Here is a 24,234-nt window from a genome sequence, read left to right as displayed (position 1 = left end):
TTCACGTGACCTAGGACCAGCTGAGCTCTGGTACCTAACCCTTAGATTTCCCAATTCAGAGCAGGCTTCAAGTCTCCACCTGACTGTCATTTTTCTTTCTTTCTTTTTTTTTTTTTTTTTTTTTTTTGGTTTTTCGAGACAGGGTTTCTCTGTGGTTTTGGAGCCTGTCCTGGAACTAGCTCTGTAGACCAGGCTGGTCTCGAACTCACAGAGATCCGCCTGCCTCTGCCTCCCAAGTGCTGGGATTAAAGGCGTGCGCCACCACCGCCCGGCCTGACTGTCATTTTTCTTAAAGGAGGCAGGGTAAGTGAACCGGGATGTTAGGCACTAGCTCAATACAAGAGAGCACGGGGGGGGGGGGGGTGTGATGGGGGGGAATGTCCAGCGATGCAGCAGCACACAGCAGGAATGAGCTGCCCGTCTCTGGAAGTCGTCAAGGCAGGGCTGCATGCAGAGGCAGGCACCCTCATCAAGGAAATGGTGGGAGAGAGGTGGGTGAAATACGTCTTTCTATTGTCCGTTCTCCAAGTTCTGGGAGAAGGGGAAAGCACTTTAGATGATGGCAAGTGGGAGAGCTAAGTGGAGAAGCCTAACTTGGAGCTGGACCATGAAGGGGCTGATTTGAGAACGAAAGGGTGGCAGTGTCAGAAGGGACGAGAAAGAGCCTTCACCGAGGCTCAGGAATTCTCACGAGGCTCTGGGAGCCCAAGGTCACACAGCATAAGTTGGCAGTAGGTTTTTAACAGTTCAGAGGGTCCCCAGGGCACAGCTGTCCAGAAGCCAGCGGTGCAGCAACCATGGTGATTCAGTCCAGCAGTTAATTAGTAACCGGACAGTCCTGAAGCCGACTCCCATCTGGCTGGCCTGGGAGGTTGAACTTGTGCTGGTTTGAGAGACGGGTGAGCTGGTGACAGGTCACTCCTGCTTCGGAAGGTTGCTGGATGAGTCAGGATTGGGGAGACGGAGAAAGCACAGTTCTTCAGGACCTGCGCTGGGACCCAGGGTTTCAAGGTGAGGGGCTCCCCTGTGTGCAGAGTAACTGCCTTGCTCACAGCTTTCTGTACTCCAGCTGACTGCCCAGGCTAGATTGCTTCCTAACTACCTTTCTCTCTTTTCCATGCCCTTCTTCCCCTTCTGTTCCCTAACTTTATCCCCCTACCTCCTTTTCCTCTTGAGTTTTCTTAACTCTCTAATTCCTTTCCCGTCTCCTACCTTCCCATCCAAGCGACTCCTTAATTTCTCCTCCTCAGCCAACTTCTTCTTTTTTAATGAACCAGCTCATCCCCACTTTCATTCTTTCCATTTCTGTCTAATCTCTTCTGGAGGTTCCAGGCTGTAGGTTTTGGGGTCAGCTTGCCTGGATTTAAATCCTGTTTATATCATTTATTGACATGGCATCTCACTCAAGCTGTTTCTCTTCGCCACACCTCAGTCTCCTCCTCATTTAAGAAGGGATAACAGGGCTGGGGGGTTTAGCTTAGGGGTGGAGCACTTGGCTGGCAGTCCTGGATCTAATCTTCACCAGTACACATGTGCTCTCTCTCTCTCTGTCTCTCTCTGTCTCTCTGTCTCTCTGTCTCTCTGTCTCTCTCTCTGTCTCTCTCTCTCTCTCACACACACACACACACACACACACACACACGTGCGGATGTTGGCAAATTTATCCTATGGGGTTTATATGAGCAAGATAAGACCAAGCTAGCCCTTGAGCTAAGAAGGCAGGTAAGTGACACAGTCCAATGGAGTGAATCCAGGCACAATGACAGAAGCAGATACAAGAAGAGGACACTGGGCAAAGTTTTTAAGGGAAAGCAAATGGTGACTCCTGAAAGGGTGAGGCAAGCTGGCCATGTCGGTAGCGGTGTTCTCACGAAAGGGAGATGTGTATCATTCCTTGTGCCGTGCAGGTCTAGGGAGATGGAAACGAGCACACCAGAGAGGGGCCAGAGAAGGGCAAGTCTAGGTAGCAACAAGGAATGGGATGATATTAGTGGCTCGTGGATGAGAGAAGGGATGATGGGATTGCCCACTGGATAATGACACTTGCCATCAAGTCTGATGACCTGAGTTTGATCATGGGAACCCTCATGCAGGAGAAGAGAACTGACTCCTTCAAGTTTTACACACACACACACACACACACACACACACACACATGAGAGAGAGAGTCAATAAATGTAATAATAAAAATAAAATAACCAGGAGAAGACACTGGTGCCAAGTTGGACCAGGCTGTATCTATCACAAGGCAGTAATAATACAAGGGAAAAGGAACTCTTAGGACCTGCAGGGGTGGGGTGGGGTTCTTAGGCGAGGTGGTAGGACACTGAGCAGTGAACACGTTGAAGGGCGGCTGAGGCTTGGTACTTTAGCAATGAAACAGTGGCGCTGTAAGAAACTTTATATCATAGTTCAAAAAGAAAAACAAATGGCCTAGTAACTAGTGGTCACGGCCTCTTCAATTTTGTTGTTGCTCTTCATGCAAATGTCCATTGTCCTTTTCCCCCACTTTAGTACCCCAGTGCACCCACCATTCTGAAACTTGCTTTCTCCTTGATCATAGCATCTGACGTATGCCCCCATTTTGATCCATATAGGCTTACATAGACAGATGTTTGGGTTATATAATTTTTCATCTTGCATGTATACTATACCTGATCACTCAACTCCATGACTTCATTAATTAAATGTGTCATGAACACTTCCTCTATTTCAGGCTGGTTATAGATATAAAGGATCCAATAGTGAGCAAAAAGAGTCTGCTTTCATGAGCTGATGTTCTAGTTTGAGATGGAAAATTAGAACACTCGACTAGTGACAAAAGAAACACAGTCAGAAACACAGTCTCCAGAGGAGAAGCCGGCTACTGTGGAGGGATGGACCGGCCATCAGGATTTGCTCAGGACTGCATAGGCTCAGCACTGAAAGCCCTAAGCCCCAGATAGATCAAGAGAACCCCATCACCTACTTACTATCAGTCAGCACAGGCCTCTCCTGGAGGTACCACTGAAGCTGGGTCCTCGCCGTGTTACTGAAAGTTAGCCACGTGTTGTGTGGTGGTAAGAGCTTTCTAGACAGAGAAAGCAGAAGGAGCTAAGCCATTGAACTGGTTCGTGGACATGGGAAATGAGGGGAGACAGAGACCCAAGGACTAAGCCAGGGTTGAAGGGGAAGAGAGTCCAATAAGGAACCCCAGGACCTCTCAGAGCCAAGTAGGCAAAGGACAGGTGCCAGGAAGGATGCCAGAGCCTTGGCTGGGCTGACTAAGGTGAGAACCTGGGAGCCATCACTGACCCTGACATATGAGGCCACTGTCCACTGATTCCTCAGGATGCTGGGATGAAATCTAAGTTAGGTTCAGGAGTGGAACAGAAAAGGAGTGGAGATGAGAACAGGTCCTTAGAGAAGTTTTGTGAGAAAAGAAATCGAGAGGAATGGGTTGTCTAACCGTGGTGCAGGGTGAGGGTCTGAGTCCGCATGGCAGGAGTGTTCCTAAGTGCCAGCCAGAGGCTCTTACCCTATTGTTAGTCCCCGCTGCTGCTCCCCTAAGACCCCATGGGTTTTTGTTATTGAAAAGAAATGTTCTTGGTAAGGACTTGTGTTTTGTCAACATGTCACCCTGCAGACTTGTATATGGATTCAACATTTCTATTTTGTGGGAAAATGAAACTTTGATGCTGTTTACTGCAGTGTTTTTAGGTCAACACCTCCAGGTCCCTTGAATTTTAGTTTATAAGAATGCCTGACCCAGCCTGGTCTACAAGAACTAGTTAGAACTAGTTCCAGGACAGGCTGCAAAGCTACAGAGAAACCTTGTCTCAAAAAACAAGACAACAAAAAACAAAAGCAAAAAGAGCACGCCTGACTCACCCCCTCTGAGCCTAGAGTGATTGCATAGTGCACAGAAAGCTCCAGAGAGACAGGGGCTGTGTTGCTCCCATGAATTCCTTCCTTGCTCAGAGCACCTGCCAACCCCTGCTGATCCTCTGATAGAGGAACGGACCCTGTGAGAACCTAACAGCACACCTCACAGTCAGGCAGGCCTTTGTGGGCCTGGAGCTCCTGAGGCATGAGTTCTCACGTAGCAGAAGAGCTGTGGACCAGCCAGGCCTGCTTCAGGGACAGTGAGCCAGAAGAGTGAGCTCTTGAAGAGCCCATAGGGAAAACCCAGGTAGCCAAGTGCTCCATCGTCCACGACCAAGGCCAGCTGGACGGAGAGCCAGCTCCTGTTCCTCTGGAGTACCTACACGGTTTTGGGTTGTTCTCTGTGGCCATAACTCAGGTCCCAGGGAGCTCTCCTTCACACCAGGTGGTCTATATAGAGTCTGAATAGAACCCTGGATTCTAACTGATGAGCCTTCTACATGTGTATACACATGTTCACACACACAGGTTATCCAACACTTACCAGTATGGACACAGACACACAGTTATGGACCTATGCATGCATATGTCGCATGTACATATTACTAGACACAGTCTCATCTGAAGATAGACACATAAACACATGCAGACTCACACCAAACATTATATACATATATATGTACATATATAATACATGCCGACATATACTATACCGTGCACACTGATGTCTGGCACTTTACATCCACCAATCATAACAGCAAAACAATGATGAACTCAGCACAGATGCAGACTCACATACATACAATGCTGTCACACCAACACATGTGCTCGCTCTTTCTTTCTTTCTTTCTTTCTTTCTTTCTTTCTTTCTTTCTTTCTTTCTTTTCTTCTTCCTAGTTTTTGTCTTTTTGGTTTTTGGAGACAGAGTGTCTCTGAGTAGCCCTGGTTGTCCTGGAACTCACTCTGTAGACCAAGCTGGCCTTAAAACTCACAGAGATCCACCTGCCTCTACCTCCCGAGTGTGCACCACCACTGCCCGGCACATGTACACATTCTTACACACACACACACACACACACACTGACACTGACGCAAATATCTGAAATCCGCAGCCACACTGGCACACCAGAGACATGCCAAAGCACAACTCTACACAAAATACTTGCAGAGAGCATATACCCTAACCCGTACAGTCACACACGTTCTTACAGTCCCCAGTGGTCTCCGGGGTCTTCTCGGACTGCTGAATAATCCCTCATTTCCTAGGGAAAACAGCATCCCCTAGGGAACAGAGGTCTCCCGTGCCAGTCTTGTCGTAAGCACTGCTCGATCTGTGTGACATCACCAACCCCCTTGCTGCTGCCACTGCTGGAAGTTCTGAGCTCTGTGCTGGGGGCACCAGGCACTGACACTTGGCTCTTGTTGGGAGAACAGAGAGAGTCTCTCTTGTCCACGGCCTGTGCTCGGCTCCAACTGCTGCATCTCCCGGAGGCCTCTGCCCAGCCTGCATAGGTATGTGGGACCCGGGCAGCCAGAACCAGGCACAGGACCCATGGGAGGGATGGTGGTGTCTCAGGCTGACTGTAGGAGCATAGCCTGGCATGCATCAGAGAGGCCAGGATACACTTCCCTCCGCTAGAATTCTATAGCCTGCTCTGCAGAAGTTTGGCAGTGGGAGGCCTCTAGATCAGTCTAGCTGGGAACTCCCATTAATGCTACTTTTTCAGCCGGGTGGCCTCTGACCTGGTAGAAGTTCCTGGCCACAGGTGAGTGGGTGTCAGTATCCCACCCAGCCACAGGGTGGTGCCTCCTGAAAAGAAGATGATCTAAGAGATGCCAAGCTATTTAGCCCAGGTCCTACAGCAACCAAAACCAGGGTCTTTAAATGAATAATTTGCACCATGCCCTGTGAGAGATACAGAGCGGATGAGGTTCCAAGCCCCTGAACCAAATCCTAGACAATTGGCCTCTCCTATTGTGCTGAGCTGGCTGCATAGACCAGCTACCCACCCCTTCTATCACCTGAACTCCCAGACACCGGCTCCTTCGGGGATTTCATGGTTCGGATCCAAAGTCCCGGTGTAGTCACTGTTACTGAACCCTGAGGAGAGCATCAGGCCAGATTGCATTCAACACAGCTTATCCTGGGACTTTCCACAAGATTCACAGTTGCCAACACGGCAGTCTGTGAGTCTGAAGAGCCCAGGCTACCCACAAACAGTAAGAGTCAAGAAAGTCCTGTTCTAAATCATGTGTGGGAACACACTTCAGTGTTCTCACCGTTTGGGAGGTTAAGGCAGTTCCAGGTCAACCTAGGATATGCAGCAAGCTCAAGACCAGCATGGGCCACAGAGCAAGGCCCTGTTTTAAAAATTAGAGTAGCAAAAACACGTAAAGCGTTTTTCAAGGTCTCCGAGCCTCCCTGAGAAGTAAAAGGAAATGTTTAGCTTTAAGCTTTCGAGTCTCCTGCCTCCTCCGGCCACCTTGGAGTCTGGAGTTTCCGTCATTCACAAGAATCTTCCTGTCCTGGGTGTCTCGGGCCTTTGCAAAGATGCTGCCAGGCAGGGACCACCCTCGCTGTCCCTCTCCATCCCTCCTGAACTGTTTGGTGAGAAAGGCTGGGTCTGGCCTTTTGTCTGTCATTTGTCTCATCCACGCATGGACTTCTGGTCTTTAGGGTGAGAGCTGCTAAGGCTGTCTCAGAAGTTGAAGGTGGGAAAGAGGGCAGCCCGGCCTGGGGGCCAAGATCTGTCGTGCTTGGTCTTCCTAGTACCTCCAGAGCCTACCTCATCACAGCTACAGAATGGCCTCCAGCCCAGCTGGAGTTCCTAGCCCACAGGTGAGTGGTTCTCAGTCTTCCAACACCCAGCCCCCTGCACCAGAGACTCACTTCCTCCTCCCAAGGCTGAGGAAATCTGTAGGGATCCCAGCCATCCCTGTGGGCCTTCAACCAGAATTTGTATCTGCCAGGTTACTGTGAACTCACAGAGTTGGCCATTTGCAAAGAACATTGAAGAGAGATTTGGCAGGAAGCTATCAGAAGTAGATTTGGTTAGAAAAAACAAAACACAACACTGGTTGTGAAAATATATAGGTTCAAATCCCACCTTGGCCACATGTAAGGCCCTGGACAACTCCTCTCTGGTGTCAGTTTTCTTTTCTTAATTGTTGTGATGGCCATCAGCCTCTCAAGGTCATTAGAAGCAAGTGTGACGTGAGTGTTTAGATGGAGGAGGGGTGGCTATGGAGGAGTGGGTGGGTACAGAGAGGAAAACCAATAAAGGAAGGGAGGGAGATGGGAAGGTGAGCTAGTTATTAGTGATGTTGGCAGAATCAGGGCCTAGGCCAAAGGAAGAGGAGGAAGCTTGCTGATCTTCGTTGCCTCTTTCTTTAAATGTCTTCAGCCCTCTAGGGCCAATGGGAATATCAACCTGGGACCATCCGCTAACCCAAAGTGAGTTCTTTTTTCTAAGATAAAATTCCTTCCTGGCTGTCCCATTGTTGGTTCTCTTTGCTCTAGAAATAAAATCCAGGGTCCGTGGTGTCCACAAAGCCTTTGCCCGCTGGACCAGAATCCTTCTAAGCCTGTGCCTGCTCAGCTTCGTTTCTCATTAACTTCCCAGCTTTGGCCCAGGCCGAGCTCTCTCTACCTGGAATGACCCCAAACATCTTCTCTGTCAGCAGCTCTCTGCCTTCTCCTGGCTGGGAGTGGGGGTGGGCAGAGATGAAGGAGACTGTCTTCTGTACCATGTACCTGATTGTTCCTCCTAGTAATAACTGGTCTGTGAGCTGGGAGTGGGTGTAAAGGGAGGTGTGTGAGGTTCTGTCTTCTGAGCTCCTTTGGGCTGTAAGACATAATGTTCTTCAGAAGGGAGGCCAGGATGCTCCTGCACGGCCACCTGCACTTTTCATCTCTGAAATGAACCAGAGACCGAGCTTCCAGAGCTTCTAAATGCTGATCCTTATTCTTCTCTGTTCACAGTGCCCGGCCCACAGATTTTGACTTCCTCAAAGTCATTGGCAAAGGGAACTATGGGAAGGTAAGTAAAGAGAGCTTTCTGGAGTCCTCTGCCTGTGGTCTCTATTAGCATATGCAGAAAGAAGTCTGGCATGCCACATACTTGCAGAATGGGTATGGGAGCTGCCAGGGGAACCCATCATCCCCGATGCCTTATGACTGTACTTTTCTTCAGGTCCTACTGGCCAAGCGCAAGTCTGACGGAGCCTTCTACGCAGTGAAGGTGCTACAGAAGAAGTCCATCTTGAAGAGCAAAGAGGTACCAGAACTCAGGAAGGCTCACTTCCTCTCCTGCTTCTTCATCCCCAGCCTAGCGTGACTTCCCAAGAGGTCCAGTGGGGGCAGCTCAGAAAGTCCAGCTGGCACACAGGATCCTAACCTTTTTAGAGGAAGGCAGGCCAAGCCATCTCCCTAGGAGCTTTCTGGAGGATGAAAAGGTCTCTACCTTCCAGTTAACAGGTCCACGGATGGACCAGCTCTCTGTTCCCTCTAGGTGTCAGACTACCCGTGTGCACACTGTGGGCTCATAGCGCACCCTCTTCAAAGGCCCCTTCAGCCTGGTCAGCTTGTGTAGGTGGAGTTTTCCTGTCCCAACCAAAGGCAATAACTTTCCAAATAACTGATTTGGAAACTTAATATAAATTATAAATGCTTAGCCATTAGCTCAGGCTTGTTACTAACTACCTCTTACAACTTAATCCATTTCTATTAATCTATGTGCTGCTGCCCTGAGGCTCGTGACTTTTACCTCTATCCCATTTTGTGTCTCCAACTCATTATCTGGCTGACTGGCAACTCTTCTGACTCTGCCCTTCCTCATTCCATCATTCTCAGTTTGGCTTTATTGCCTAAGTTTATCCTGTTCAGCTATTGGTAAGTCAGCTTGTTTATTAATCAATCAGAGTGGCATATATTCACACAGTGTACAGATGGATTATTCCACAGCAAGATCTCTCAGTGACTTGAATCCCTTCAACACTGTTAGGAGGACAGAGAGAGGATAGAATGTCAAGTCAGACTACTAAGGAGACAGAATGTTCCATGCCAACAAGGAAGGGAGGACTTGAACTGACCCTGACAGTAAACAGCATTCTGATAGTTTGAAAGGAAGGTGGTGGGCGGTGGTGGCGCATGCCTTTAATCCCAGCACTCGGGAGGCAGAGGCAGGCGGATCTCTGTGAGTTCGAGACCAGCCTGGTCTACAAGAGCTAGTTCCAGGCTCCAAAACCACAGAGAAACCCTGTCTCGAAAAACAAAAACAAAAACAAAAACAAACAAACAAAAAAAAAAAACAGAAAGGAAGGTGGCTTGTCTGGGGCTAAGGAGATGGCTAAAATGATATAGTGCTCTCTGTGCAAGCATGAAGACCTAAGTTGGATCCTGCAGAACCCACATAAAAAAGCTAAGTGTGGCAGCATGCATCTCTAATCTCAGTGATGTAGAGATGGAGAGGAAGGATCTCTCCAGCTTCCTAGCTGGATGGACTATCCCAATCAATAAGCTTTAGATCCAGTGAGATACCCTGCCTCAAAGAATAAGGTGGAGAGCGTGGTGGAGGGAGACACCCATCATCAACTTCTTGTACACACACACGCACACACAAACACACACACACAGACACACACAGGAGGGGCTGTCCAGGTGGATAAAATAGCAGGATCAAATGTTGTAGAATATTAAGGTGTGTTACATTTGTTTATGCTGTGGAATATTTGTTTAATGATGCAAAGATGTGTTGCATTCTTTTATGTTGCTTTTGTTTTAACTCTGTGTAACTGTGTTACTTTGCCTCTCTAAAACAACTAATTAGTCTAATAAAGAGTCAAATGGCCAATAGTGAGGCAGGAGAAAGGATAGGTAGGGCTGGCAGACAGAATAAATAGAAGGAGAAAAAGAGAAAAAAAATCAAGGAATGAGAGAGGAAGGAGGGAGACTTCAGGGGCCAACTACTCAGCTACACTGCCAGACACAGAGTAAGAAGGAAAGAAAAGGTATACAGAAATAGAGAAAGGTAAAAGTTCAGAGGCAAAAGATAGACGGGATAATTTAAGTTAAGAAAAGCTGGACAGAAACAAGCCAAGCTAAGGCCAGGCCTTCATAAGAAATAATAAGCCTCCGTGTGTTTTAGTTGGGACCTGGATGGTGGGCTCCCCACAAAAGTCAAAAGAGTAAAACGAGTAAAACGGCCACCAACAACCAAAGACATGAGTATAGGTACTGTGTGACGTTTTCTTCCTAGAGAGTTTCCCTGGGACTCAGTCATCCTATCATAGTGTATGCTTTGCCTGTCCCCTGGGGCAGGGGTTTCAGAGGTTCCACTAGTATGAGTGGCTGGAGTGAGGCTCAGGTACTAGACAAGGAGCCTAGGCCTGGCTTGGGGGCAATAGAGAGCCAATGTGGGTATTTGAGCTGGGGCAGGAAAAAGCCTTGGGAGGACACGTCTAAGAGCAAGGTCACCTGACTACGCTGGAATGAAAGGGGCTGTCCTCGACTGTGACGCGGACCCATCTGTGTGACTCCACAGCAGAACCACATCATGGCAGAGCGCAATGTGCTACTGAAGAACGTGCGCCACCCCTTCCTCGTGGGCCTGCGCTACTCCTTCCAGACCCCTGAGAAGCTCTACTTCGTGCTTGACTATGTCAACGGAGGAGAGGTGAGTGGACCTCAGGAGGGGAGCTGTCCTCCCGTGTGTCCACTGCGTACCCCACTCCAGAGTGATCTCACTGAACCCCTACAACAGAGCCACTTGGTAGACTCAGTAAGGCGCTCCTCAAGACAACCCAGGCTACACCAGGTCCCTTTTACTCCTGATATTGCAGGAGTGTTTCCTACGCAAGGTGGCTCATAATTACTTTCAGAGACCCCAGGAAAGGTCTCTACCAAGAGAAATATGTGGTCACTGTTCCCAGTGCTTCCATTTCCCACACCCAGGCCACAGGCCCAGGCCCATCACTATCATCTTTTTTATTTCCATGTATATGTATTATACACACCTATTTTTATGTGAGGAGCAAACGTGTAAGTGCATGTGTGTTTGCACATGGAGGCCAGAGGCTGATGATGTCAAGAGTTACCTTCAACTTCCCTTCCATCTTTTTCATCAAATCAGAGTCTCCCAAACACACCCAGAGCTTGACAGTGTAGCTAGTCTTGCTAGCCAGCTTGCTCTGATGATCCCGTCTCTACCTTCCAAGACTGGAATTACAGGTGGGCAACCATGCTCTTCTGGCATTTATATTGGTCTCTGGGGACCTGGACTTGGGTCTTTATACTTGTACTTTAACCACCGAGCTATTTCTCTAGCCTGATGTCACTGTCCTAAGTAGAGACCTGAGTGACCTGCTAACCCCAAGCAGAGCAGGGGCAAACTAGGCACCGTCTTGGACTTTGCTTTGTCTTACTGAACAAAGGGGGTAAAATTTAATAGGGGCTCTCCTCAGTTGTACCAGATTTGGCCTATAACCAAATATTTTTCAGCATGAGCCCAACAAGGGAGGTTTTATCCTGCGCCTCCCTAAATGACGACTTTGCAAACAACAAAGCAGACCAAACAGAAAGATCTAGAGCTGAGCTCAGTGTGGCATCCTAATGCTTGGCTTAAAGAAAAAGTACATATTTGTTGGGCATGGTGCCTCACACCCATACTCCCAAGACTTGGGATACAGAGGTAGGGGGATTGAGTTCAAGGTCAATCTGGGTTCATAGAACATACCCCTTCTACTCCCTCCCCAGCTCCCTGCCCACAACGTATGTCTTGAACTACCTGGTTTCAAATTCCAGGTCTGCTAACTCTGAGATGTAGGACCTTAGACAAATCATTTAGCTCCTCCTCCTTAGACATGAAACTGGCGTCGCAGCTGAGATCTTGAAGATGGTCATGAGGATTAAACAGGAGTTGTGAGAGACCCTGGCTTGCAGCCTGGAAGACAGTGGCTGCTTAATTATGCTGACGGAAGGCGGGGAGATCACAAGCGTCCTGAGGGGTGGGGTCAGCATGCAGTCTCTCCTGTCAAGTACACCGCAGCTAAGCCTAGGTGACTGGCCTGCACGGAGTTGAGGGTCTTGAAGGCCCTGTCTTGTGATCTAGGACCTGGAATCTAGAAGCCATCTCACTGTCCCCTCTCGTAGCTCTTCTTCCACCTGCAGCGGGAACGCAGGTTCCTGGAGCCACGGGCCCGATTCTACGCTGCAGAGGTGGCCAGTGCCATTGGCTACCTGCACTCTCTCAACATCATTTACAGGTGAGGCCTGCTCTTGGCTCGTGCTCAGTCCTAGGACCTTTGGCTCCACCAGGCAGGGATTATGTGGGCCATGAGGTCCCGGTGAACTGGGTCCTTTGACTGAGGAGGGCTCTTATTTTGGATTGAGGTGTCCTTCCCTTAAGAGTCAAGTACCCAGCTTCCCTGGATTTTTCCTTATTCATCTGTGAGAGCTTCCAGGAGTTTCTCCCCCTGGGACCCAAGTCCCCAATTCACTCAGTAAATGGCTGTTTTCTCTTATTTTTTGCAGAGACTTGAAGCCAGAAAACATTCTCTTGGACTGCCAGGTGTGTGGTATGGTGTGGTGTGTATGTGTGTGTGTGTATGTGTGTGTGTGTGAGCCCACATGCAGCTCAAATCTGTGCTCTTCAGCCATGGTCTGTGTACATTGGTAATTATGCATATGGTAATTATGCATATGCATTCTTGTGTGCATGTGTACATATGTGCTTATGCACATATCTGTGTATATAAACGTGCACAGGAGACACACACAGGTACAGATGTCAGTACAGATATAGATATATAGGCCTGTGGCGGTGGTGACAGGGGGGGAAGAGGGGTGGGAGGTGCGACCAGGTGGAAAGTGGGGCTCTGTAGACCTTCCATGATTCCTGATTCCCTGGAGACAGACCCCGAGATGGAGAGTGATACAACTCTAAGGGGGATGAAAACAGAGTGGGGCAGAGGGAGGGGTGTCACTGCACTGTGGTTGCAAGAGAGGCCTCAGGACATCTCATAGGATGGATACCCTCAGCACAGATGGCTCTTACCTCGTTGACTCAAGGAAATTTGGGCCTTCACAGCCCCTCTTGCTCTGTTGCTGGTTGCGGACTGCCCTCTAGAGGGCAGCAAGGCTTTGGACAGGAGTACAGGCCGGCAGTGAGGATTGCGCACAGCAGTTCCTAAAGTCTGATAGCTCTCTACCTATCTATCTTCTCCATCCTCATGCCCAGTTGACATTGGTGGACTTGATTTCTCAGTCCTCAGCCCTCTAGAAAGGGGATTGCTACCCAGAAAGAACACCCTGGAGTTGCCACTGTCGTAAGCATGGGCCTGAGTCATGATGTCATGGTCCCAGCCTGTGCCCCGAGATCTCCTGGCATCCGGGCCAGGAACCCTGAGTCTACAGAAGGCATGCAGCCTGTGTCTCCTTGCTGTACCGCACAGCCTTTTCTCTAAGGTGTGGCATTTGAGCTTTGACCACTAACCCCTTCCTGTTGTCTCTCACCCACAGGGACACGTGGTCCTGACAGATTTTGGCCTCTGCAAGGAATGTGTGGAGCCCGAGGAGACCACTTCTACTTTTTGTGGCACTCCCGAGGTATGTGGAGGACCTATGGAGGAGACAGGAGGCCGTAAGTGGCTGACGCCATAGCCCCTAAATAAAGCTACCAGGCTACAGCAGCGAGGCCTCACTCCATCCTCTCAAGCCCTTCCCCGAGTCAGACCTAAGCTGAGCGTTCATCTCCTCATAAGTGTCAAGGAACCAGCGTTTGAAATGGTGGGCACCCAGCTACCTCTAGTGAATTCTACTGCTGCCCAGTGGGCATGGGCAAGCTACCGCTAAACGTGGGCTTGCATGCCTGTAATACTAAGCACTTGGGGATGGGGACAGGAAGATCAGGAGTTTGAAGCCAGACTCAATTATACAGTAGGATCCAGGCCAGCTGGGACTTCATGAGACCAAAAGCAAATAGATGGAGGTTGAACTCAGAGCCTCAGGCATTCTAGGCAACTACATTAAAATGTAAAAAGATGTGCTGGAGAGAGAGATATCGGTGCTTGAGAGCACTGGCTGCTCTTCCTGAGAACCTGGGTTTGGTTCCCAATTTACACACCTCAGCTCTCAACTGTCTAGAACTCGAGTTCCAACGGATTCAATGCCCTCTTCTAGCCTCCATGGATACTGCATGCAAGAAGTGCAAGCAAAACACCATGCACATAAAATTGAAATAAATCGTGTGTGTGTGTGTATGTGCATAGACAGGGATGGAGAGCTGTCTCAGCAGTTAAGAGCATTTGTTGCTCTTGCATAAGATCAGGATTCAGGTCTTGGCAACCACATGGCAACTCACAGCCGATCCACAGTAACTCCAGTTCCAGAGGATCTGGCACCCTCTTCTGGTCTCTGTGGGCACTGCACACGTGTGACACGTGTAGGCAAAACACCCATAAAATAAAATTAAATAAATCTTTAAGAAAAGTAAGGACAGGACTGCGGGCTGTAGATAAATGATAGAGCATTCTCAAGGCCCTGGGTTTGGTTCCCAGTAACACACGCACACATGCATACACACACACACACACGCATGCATGTACACATGCACACATGCATGCACACACTCACACATGCATGCACACACGCACACATGCACAAAGTAAAAAGAAACAGGTGATGTCAGGCATGGTGACACATGCCTTAATCCCAGCATTTGGAAGGCAGAGACAGGAAGATCTCTGTGAGTTCAAGACTAGCCTGACATAGATAACAAGTTACAGGCCAGCCAAGCCTACATAGTTAGATCCTGTCTTGGGTTGTGTGTGTGGAGGGAAAAAAATGGGTAAAACTAATTTTAGCAATGTATTTTATTTAACTCAATGTATCTCAAACCTCACATTTCAATACATAATCAGTATAAAATTGTGAAATAGGACTGTCAAAACTGCTTAGTGGGTAAGAACACTTGCTTCCAGGTCTAAGGGCCTGTGTGTGTTCAATGCCTAGAACCCACATGGTAGAAGGACAGAACTAATTTTTCCAAATAGGTCCTCTGACCTTCATATGCATGCTGTAGATGTGTACACACATGTGCATGTGCACACATAATACATACAAAATAAATGTAAAAATGTTGAAATAATGAACTATTAATATTATAATCTAGTATGTGAATATAGTTTACACTTATAGTACACATCAGCTGTGATTAGCCACATTTCAATAGAGCCAAATCTTTCTTTTCTTTTCTTTTTTTCTTTTTTGGACAGGGTTTCTCTGTGAAATAGCCCTGGCTGTCCTGGAGCTTGCTTTGTAGACCAGGCTGGCCTTGAACTCAGAGATCCACCTGCCTCTACCTCCTGAGTGCTGGGATTAAAAACGTGTGCTGACATGCCCAGCTAGACCCCAAACCTCGATCCTCTGCAAAAACTATTGTTCAATGACAACACATGCCTAGAGGTCGCTGTGTGGGGTGGCACTGCTCCACAGGGCCAAGTGCTTGACCAGGAGAGCACGGCCTGAGAGTTAAGGTCAGAGCTTGTAATAGTTAAACATAAATGTGCTTCCCTCTTTCAGACAGAGAGTCTAGCAGTTTAAAATTTGTAGATTTCTGTAATCTTCATATTTCTCTTCACTGAGAGGATGAGGCATGAAGATTGTAAGAAAGTGCCTCAAAATAGAAATAATTAGGACTGGTAGTATAGCTCAGTGGTAGCATTGTTGCCTGGTGCGCATGAGGCCCCGAGTTTAACCCCAGCATCACAATAAACAAACAAACAAATAAACAAGCATTGCAAGTCTACGCAGGCATTCACTTGTCTATCTGATCTGCCTTGCATTTAAAACCTTTCCTTGAACTCCCACCAGTCTTGAGTTGGGCCTTAGGCCTGAAGGGGGCAGAGGCCTGAGGATGCAAGGCCGAGCAGCGCCTCCCTGTTAGTCTGGATCAGGACTTAAGCGCCGCCCTATGTCTCCATCAGCCTGCGGAGCTGTGCCTGGACCCTCAGGCGGCATCCGCCAGTTGGTACTCAGGGACCCGATGGCCTGGTACCCTCTCCCAGAGGGGACCATTGTCTGTGTTTGTGCGTGGGTTGTCCACTCGATAAAGCTGACCCCAAAGCCTGACAACAGCCAGTCCTTCAGTGGGGGTAACTAGCACGGGGGAGCAGGGGCCACAGAATCGTTACTCATGTCAGAGACACCCCTTCTTCCATGACTGCCACCTCTGAGCGCCAGGCACACAGACCTATGTTTGTTCCCATGTCCCCATTTTTATTTAGTGTGTGTGTGTGTGTATGTAGTATGTACACATGTTCATGTGAATGTGGGCAGGTTCATGGGCACATGCATGCCCATGGAGGCCAGAGGTTGATGTCAGGTATCTTCCGTAAACACTCTCCACATTGTATCTTGACACAGTGTCTCGAAAGGAACCTGGAGTTCATTGATTTGAGTAGGCTGGCCGGCCACTGATCCAGGGGTCTGCTTATCTCCCCACCACTACCCCACATCACTGGAGCTTCATATGTGAGCCATCTCACCTGGCTTTTACGTGACTGATGGGGATCTGGACATAGGCCCTCATGATTGATTACACAGCAAGTGTTAACCAACCGAGCCGTCTCTCCAGCTACCACTCCGACTATGTTTCTGTTTTAAGGATAAGGAAGTCTAAGTTCTGGCAGATCAGGTGTTCTGCATGGTCCCACACACTGACGAGGGCTCAGGGATGTATGATTCTCTTCCCTTCCATTGACCCATTCCTTTAGCTTTGCCCCATTGTCACCCCCACTACGCTGTGAGCCTTCCCAGCGCTAGGACACAGAGAGCCTATAGGTGACCATGTGCAAACAAGAAGGCATGCCGTGCTTCTGAATTACCATGCTGGCTTGGTGAGCAGATCACAGACTGATTGTAGCTCCCTTTACCCCCCTGACTGGTACTCCTGTGTGACGTACAATGTGCACGATTGTACAGGGCTGTCTCACCTGATCTCCTGTCTGTCCCCAGTGCACTGCAAAGGGCCTGCCACCAAACTGGCCTCTGTGAATGGATGCTAATGACCACAGGAGAAGCTGTGAAACAGTGACAGTGGTAGCAACCCCCTCCCAGTGCCTTCTTTACAGACATAGAAATAGTCCAGGCATCCGCAAATAACTGCTTCCCCCAACAGTACCTGGCCCCCGAAGTGCTTCGTCAAGAGCCTTACGATCGAGCAGTGGACTGGTGGTGCTTAGGGGCGGTCCTCTATGAGATGCTTCATGGCCTGGTGAGTGGACAGAGATGTCTCTACAGGACACATGTGGCTTGGGACAGCTGAGGGTGGCCCCCATTTTATATGGCTTACTCTCATTTTGCACAGGGAATTAAAGAGCTAGCCATCTACCCTGGGAAGGAATGATGAGGCCAAAGTGTCATTTTCACAGTTTACCTTTATAGCACTCCCTCTTTTGCAGAGCGTAGTTACATTTGTTGTACTAAGAGGGAAACTGAGGCTGAAGGGTCCCATTGGTAGATTGGGAGCCGTCCTGGAGTGTATGCTTTCAGTGGAAGCCTGTGTGGACCTGCTGAGGTTGGCTTTCCTCTGGGCTGGATTCTCCAACATGGCATGTTGTCAAAGGAGTAAGCGCTGAGGGTTCGGAAGGACCAGTGGGTAGAGGAGCTGGAGGAATAGCGAGGAGGGATAGACCGTGGGTGTAATTTAGAGTCCAGCTCTTTTCTTAGCTGTGTGGTTCAGTGGTCCCTAGCCTTGTCTTCTCTTGTCTGCCAATCCATAGCCTCTGGCATAAGGTGGCTGTGAGGCCAGGAAGAAATGCTGAAGGGGAAAGGGGGAGAGAAAAGACATCCGGGAGCCTCCTGTGGGTGTGCACAGCCTGTGGCTCTCTCAGCGATCCTCTATCCCGTGCTGGAAGCCTGGAGGTCCTTTCTCTCCCCATCTGCCCCGCAAGATGTGGTACTGGACGCAGCCTGACCACATACTCCCGGCTATCCAGCTTGTTCTAACCCTCCCTGATGAGACTCCTCTCCATGGACTCATGACTGAATCCCCAGCTTCTCTCCCTGTCTCCATAGCCCCCCTTCTTCAACAAAGATGTGGCCCAGATGTATGAGAATATTTTGCACCAGCCACTACAGATCCCTGGAGGCCGGACAGTAGCCGCCTGTGACCTCCTGCAAGGCCTTCTCCACAAGGACAAGAAGCAGCGGTTGGGCTCCAAGGAAGACTTTGTAAGTGACCAAGCAGAAGAGCACAGGTCCCTTCCTGCAGGGACAGCTCAGAAGCACCTGCCTTCTGCTGTCCTCTAAAGCCAGGAGCTGTTGGTGCATTTCCCTAGAAATGATATTTCTGCCAGTTGAACTCTGTGTGTCTATTTCTGTCTCTGTCTCTCTCTCTCTGTCTGTCTGTCTGTCTCTCTCTCTCTCTGTCTCTCTGTATATGTGTATGTGTCTTCTTTTTGTATGTGATATATGTCTGTGTGTGTGTGTGTGTGTGTGTGTGTAGGTCAGAAGTTGATGTCAAATGTCTTCAATTGTCCACTTTATTTCTTGGGACAGGGTCTCTCACGGAACCTGGCGCTGATTGGCTAGCCTGTCTTTGCCTCCTTGGCTCTGAGTTTATAGAATATGCCATCATTCTCAGCTTTTACATAGGTGCCAGGAATTCAGGCTCAAGTCCTCTTGCTTGTCTGACAAGCTTCAGGAAGGAAATAAATGATGAGCAGAGACAGACAGTGAGGGTGTATGGAGACAGTGCTGTTTCACATTGGCATGGTCAGGCAGGTCCCCTCTAAAGACGTAACAAGCTGAACTTCGAATATGGGGAGCCATGCAAAGAATTGGACAGGGGCATCCCAGTCGTAGGCACAGCATGTGTACCAGTCCTACAGAAGGAGGAGAATGGCAAGAAGAAGAATGTCTTTGCTGAGCAGAGGAAGGTTTCAGAAGCTTCTTCCTGCTTCTGTGCAGAGAAACTGCATAAGTATCTTGCTTTTCACAAATATCTGAGCAATTCACTTTGCCAGACCCCTGGCTGGACACATGAGAATGGGAATAAGTAAGTCATAGACTTCCTAGTCTGTCTGTTCTTTTCATTCCTGTTCTGACACATACATGTTTAAAGAAAAAGATTAATGCATCAATTTTAAAAATAATCTTAAACCTGGTGTGGTGGCACACACCTTTAATCCCAAAGTTTGGGAGGCAGAAGCAGAGGCAGGTTTATCTTTATGAGTTCAAGGCCAGACTGATCTACAAGACGAGATCAGCTTCCAGGACAGTGAGAGTTATTACAGAGAGAAACTCTGTCTCAAAAAACAAAGCCAACAAACAAAAAATCTTATTTATTACTCAGTGTGGGATCATTTCAGGGACAGCAAGATAGTTTGGGTGTAAGGTGACTGCCGTCAAGTCTGACAACCTGAGTTCAATACCCAGGATGCACATGGTGAAAGGAGAGAACTGACTCTCAAAAGTTTTTCTCTGACCTCCACACGTGGCAGAGGCAGGCAGATCTCTGTGAGTTTTAAACCAGTCTGTCTGAAAAGTGAGTTCCAAGCCAGCCAGGGCGACATAGTAAGACCCTGTCTTAAATGAGGAGATGGTGACTGTAGTCCAGACAACCTCAGCAGTTAATGAATAGGCTCCAGGGCTGCCCACCCCCATTCTGTGGGTAACACAGCTTTTTGATCCATGTGTGTCATATAACAAGCGTTATATACACTGAAAAGATCGCTATGTCAGGTATTGTGATGTGTGGTAACCACTTTGGCTGTTTGCCTGTTTCCCTATCCGGCTTAAAGATCCATCCGGGCTTCTGCGAAGACAGATCCCTTCTTTCCAGAGAGGAGTTTGCATCTTAGAGCATGCGTGCCTGTGATTCTTGAGACAAGTTATGTGTTCACAGAAATCAAACCTCTGAGAGGCAATACTGATGCAAGGTGTTGGAGAATTGTCAACGTGAAACAGACAGAGGGAGGAAAGGCGGTTTAGGAACAAAGCAGAAAACCATGCCCAGGACTCGTTCCTCACTTCTGAGTCCCTGGGAACCTACAGCTTTCCTTAGGGCTTCATTTCTTACATCGTCTTTGGTGAGCAGGTTTGTTTTATTTCTCTGGCTTGCATTTTGGAAGAATCAGGATGCATTATTGTGTGTGGAGGTGGGAGGCTATCTTCAAGCTCCATCTGCATACCCTCTCCCCTGATAACCAGTTCTGCAGTCTTGCTCACAGACATGCCGCCAGAGCCTGGTATGGAAGTCACCTGTGGCTGTGGGGAAAATCTGGGTTCGGATGATGCAGGAAGTAAGCTGTCAACAGAAAGCTCTCTGGGCTGAGCAAACCAGCCAGAGCTGCAGAGTTCTGTCTAGTTGGTGGCCAGTTGTGGGCACCAGTTGGGGAGTGGCTATGGTGAGGACTGCTGACCAGTGTCTTCTCCCTGCAGCTCGACATAAAGAACCATGTGTTCTTCAGTCCCATAAATTGGGATGACCTGTACCACAAGAGGCTAACTCCACCCTTCAACCCAAACGTGGTAAGTGAGCACAAGGATCTCTCCAGATTTTGGTTTCTGGATTCCCAGGGCTGGTAGGATCTAGGCCAACTCCCTTCATACAGCTGGAAAAACTGAAGGGGCCAAGAGTCTCATACAAAGCAATAAGAATGAGAATTGGCTCTAGCCATCCTGGCCCCTGATGGCTGGCTCAGCCTTAGAAGGATGAGCTGTGGCCTGCTCCATCATCTCCAGCACTGTAACCCCACCACAGAACTGATACAGTGTTTATTTTTGAGAGGTAGTAGCTCAGGCTAGCCTTCAGCTCAAGATTCTCCTATACAGTCTTTTTCTGATGATAAAAACAATGTGCATTTTTTTGTAGGAAGTGTGTAAAATGGAGTTGGAAGCAGCGATAGGGAAACGGCTGGGTGTCTCGCCAGGCAAGGGAAACCACTGTTGGTAGACTTCCTTCCATACCTGAATACTGCCGGGATTTATCATTCATTCCCTGTTTGTATTTTTCCTTTGTGGAGTTCCTGCCCTTGAATGTGACACTAGATTTCTTTTCCCTTTTTTTTTTTTGTGAGACTCTGTACTGGGCTATCCTAGATACTATCTCACTATCCCTGCGTCTCTGGCTGGCCTCAAACCATGCTGATCCATCTGCATTTTGAGTACTGGGTTTGCAAGAATGAACTACCATGACCAGCTAGCACCAGTTTTATGTGTGTGTGTGTGTGTGTGGTGTGTGTCTTGTCCTTCTCCCCCATTGCCCCTGCTTTGATAAAAACTATTACACACATTATACAAAGTATCACATTATACTTAGTACCACATTCTTTGTTTGTAAAAACTGGAAACTATTGAGTTGTCAAGAGTGATACAACTAACAAAGTTAGGCAAGGGTCATGGGTGAGGTTCACATTCTGGTCCAGGAACTGAACTCTGGGCCGCACTACTGTACCCTATGGCCCTCCTGAGAAGCTGGCAGCTGTGGCTTGTGTGTTTCCCCAGTCCAAGACCTGCTTGTAAGCACACCTGCAGACCTCCCACTACTCATCTGCTTATGTCTGAGAACAGCGTCTTTTCTGTTGCAGAAACACTAGCCTAGGTTTACTCTTGCCCTCTAAAGTAGGGGACTTCAAATAACAATCTTTTAAAAGATTTTATTTATTTATTTTTAATTATGTATGTGGGGGGAGCGGGTGTGTGCAGGTGGGTGTGGTTGAGGTGCAAGCTGAGCAGAAGAGGGCATCAGATCCCCTGGAGCTGGAGTTACAGCTGGCTGTGTAAGCTTCCCGAAGGCTGCTGGGAACCACACTTGGGTCCTCTGCAAAAGCAGCAAGCACTCTTAACTACCGAGTCATCGCTCCAGTTGCTGAACAACAGTCTTCTACCTGGATTCTATGGGTTTTTTGGAGTAGATTTGTGGAGCCCTCAGGTCTGTGGTTAGTAATGAAGGAGCTGAGGCTGGTGGTCTGGAATTACCTCACGTATGTTTGTTCCCTGAATCCTCTTTGCCTCCATCAAGCCAGTCTGAGTTTGTATATGTGGTGGCCTCAGGGTACCAAGAAAGACAACTCCTCTGAGGTGCCCTTCTCAAACCTTTGCTTAGTTATTTGGCAGTATCTGATTGGCCAGTCACATGACTGGCCCATATTGAAAAGATATTATATGTAGTCTGTCTCTGAAGTGGAAGTAGAGAATCAATTATTATCATTTCTTTTCTTTTTGTTTTGTTTGTTTGTTTTTGTTTGTTTGAGACAGGGTCTGTCTATGTATCCCTGGCTGTCCTGAAACTCTTTATGTAGGTAGACCAGGCTGGCCTCAAACTCATAGAAAAACACCTGTCTCTCCTCCCAAGTGCTGGGTTAAAGGTCTGCATCACTATGCCTAGCATCACGTCTTTTAAAGACAGGATCTTATGTACTCCTGCCTAAACTTAAACTTCTGTAGCTGAGGATGACTTTGAAGTTCTGATTCCCTTACCTCACCTCCCAAGAGCTTGGATTTCAGGTGTGCACAGCTGTGTTGTTTGTGATCCATTTTGCCATTTCCCGTACAGATCTCCCTCCAATATCGCTGGGCAGCCCCAGGGTCTCACCACATTACCCTATTTTGTCTCTATTATCTAGGACTTAGTAGTCCCTAAATGATCCTCCTACCTCCTCCATCATACAAGGTCCTTGAAAGTCAAAGTAGAGGCTTGCTCTGCTCTGTCCTCCCATATTCCCAGAGCTCTAAACCGGGACTGTGGTAAGCACTTAGGAAGTATACACTGACTAGTGGCTTATCTGAGGATTGATGCGGAGCACAAGACAATCACTATTAAATATGAAGGACCAGGAGACACTCACTCAGAGAGGAAGGCCTGGCATCCCTCTTCTAGACTCTGGAACCCTTCGTGACTCATATCCCAATGCCTCGTTCTCACCCTTGGCTTCTACTTACAGGAAGGACCTGCTGACTTGAAACACTTTGACCCAGAGTTCACCCAGGAAGCTGTGTCCAGGTCTATTGGCTGCACCCCTGACACCATGGCCAGCAGTTCTGGGGCCTCAAGCGCATTCCTTGGATTTTCCTATGCACAGGATGATAACATCTTGGACTCATAAGTGACAAGCGCTTGCAAATCCGCCAAGACCAGCTGGCACCTGCAGGGGCCACCTTCTGCTGCCAGCAAGACACAATGAGTTTGATGACTCAAAGAAGAGGGAAGTGCTTTCTGTCACATGAAAAACAGTGCAGGACAGGCCACCGAGTACCCGCTCAGGCTGGCAGGACAGGCCACCGAGTACCAAGCGTCTGTCATTCTGATTTGCTCGTCTTGAGAAATGACTCCTGTGTTTGGTGGCTGTTGTTGTTGTTGCTGCTGCTGCTGCTGCTGTGACAAAATATCCAAGAAAGGTAATGGAAAGAGGATCTCCTCAGGCTCACCACTTCAGCGGTTTCCGTCCACGGCTGGCTGGCCCCATTGCTGTGGCCTTTTGGCAAAGCTGAAACCTCGGTGAAAGGAGCGGCATGGAAAAACTGCTCACCTTCTTCCTACCAGGAAGCAGAAGTAGAAGACTGGGCTGGAAATAAGATTTACCCTCCGATTTACGTCCCAAGTGACCGACACCCTCCAAGCGGGGCCCACGTTTTAATTACCTTTCCACCACCTCTCCACGCCATACAAATCTATGAATGGACTAAATCACGGATGAAGCCTGGGCCCCCGTGACCCAATCATATACTAAAACCCCATCAGCTGGACAGGGGAACCTTTGGATCCAAAGTAAAATAGCTTTGAATATTGGGGTTACATGATCACAACATGGTTGCTGATACCATAGCCACCTTTGTGTTCTAAGCAAGAGAAAAAAGGTATGGGACAGGAGTGGGTTACAAAAGGACACCATTAAAGAGTTTCCCAGAAGCCCAGTTCAGTGACTTTTTTTAGCATGTCATATATCTCCAGCCCTACTTAATGGAGCCTGGGCACAAGCTACCTCTCATAGCAAGGGCGTTCAAACATTGAGGGAAAGGGTTCCATCACTGGCCTGCTCAAGCCTTGAGGCTGCAACCGCTTTGTACACAAACCCACAGCCCTCTCGACGAAGGCAGAGCGCTCTCCTGAAGAGGAGGGGGCCTGTTTGTGGGTGCAGGCCTTTCTCATTTCCATGGTAATCGTTTGCACAAGCACTTCCCTCTGTCCCAAATGCTTCCCCAAAGTCCACATCTCCCTGCGGCAGTTTCTATTTCTAAAAGTTGGTAATTTGGCATTTCAGGACACCTGGCCTCCCAAACGTCCCAGGTGCCGCAGGCCGACAGGTGTTTCGGCCTCTCCCAACACCTGCCAAGACGCCCTGCGCCTGCGTCCTGCAGCCGGGGCGTGG

General features: G+C 48.6%; 1 protein-coding gene across 1 annotated transcript; it reads left to right on the top strand.

Annotated features, from left to right (window-relative positions):
• The first annotated feature begins 5,269 nt into the window (after window positions 1–5,269).
• On the top strand, window positions 5,270–23,650 carry Sgk2 (serum/glucocorticoid regulated kinase 2). Its single transcript, XM_057780830.1, has 13 exons — window positions 5,270–5,376; window positions 6,542–6,703; window positions 7,269–7,318; window positions 7,847–7,904; window positions 8,058–8,141; window positions 10,407–10,538; window positions 12,014–12,126; window positions 12,395–12,431; window positions 13,382–13,468; window positions 17,040–17,135; window positions 17,939–18,094; window positions 20,306–20,395; window positions 22,810–23,650. Exons 2-13 carry the CDS (start codon window positions 6,668–6,670, stop codon window positions 22,969–22,971), a joined length of 1,101 nt encoding a protein of 366 aa, XP_057636813.1. The 5' UTR covers window positions 5,270–5,376; window positions 6,542–6,667; the 3' UTR covers window positions 22,972–23,650.
• The last annotated feature ends 584 nt before the right edge of the window (window positions 23,651–24,234 follow it).

This window comes from Chionomys nivalis, chromosome 9 (genome assembly GCF_950005125.1).
Source record: "Chionomys nivalis chromosome 9, mChiNiv1.1, whole genome shotgun sequence".
NCBI lineage: Eukaryota > Metazoa > Chordata > Mammalia > Rodentia > Cricetidae > Chionomys > Chionomys nivalis.
This window is presented reverse-complemented; position numbering and strand designations above follow the sequence as displayed.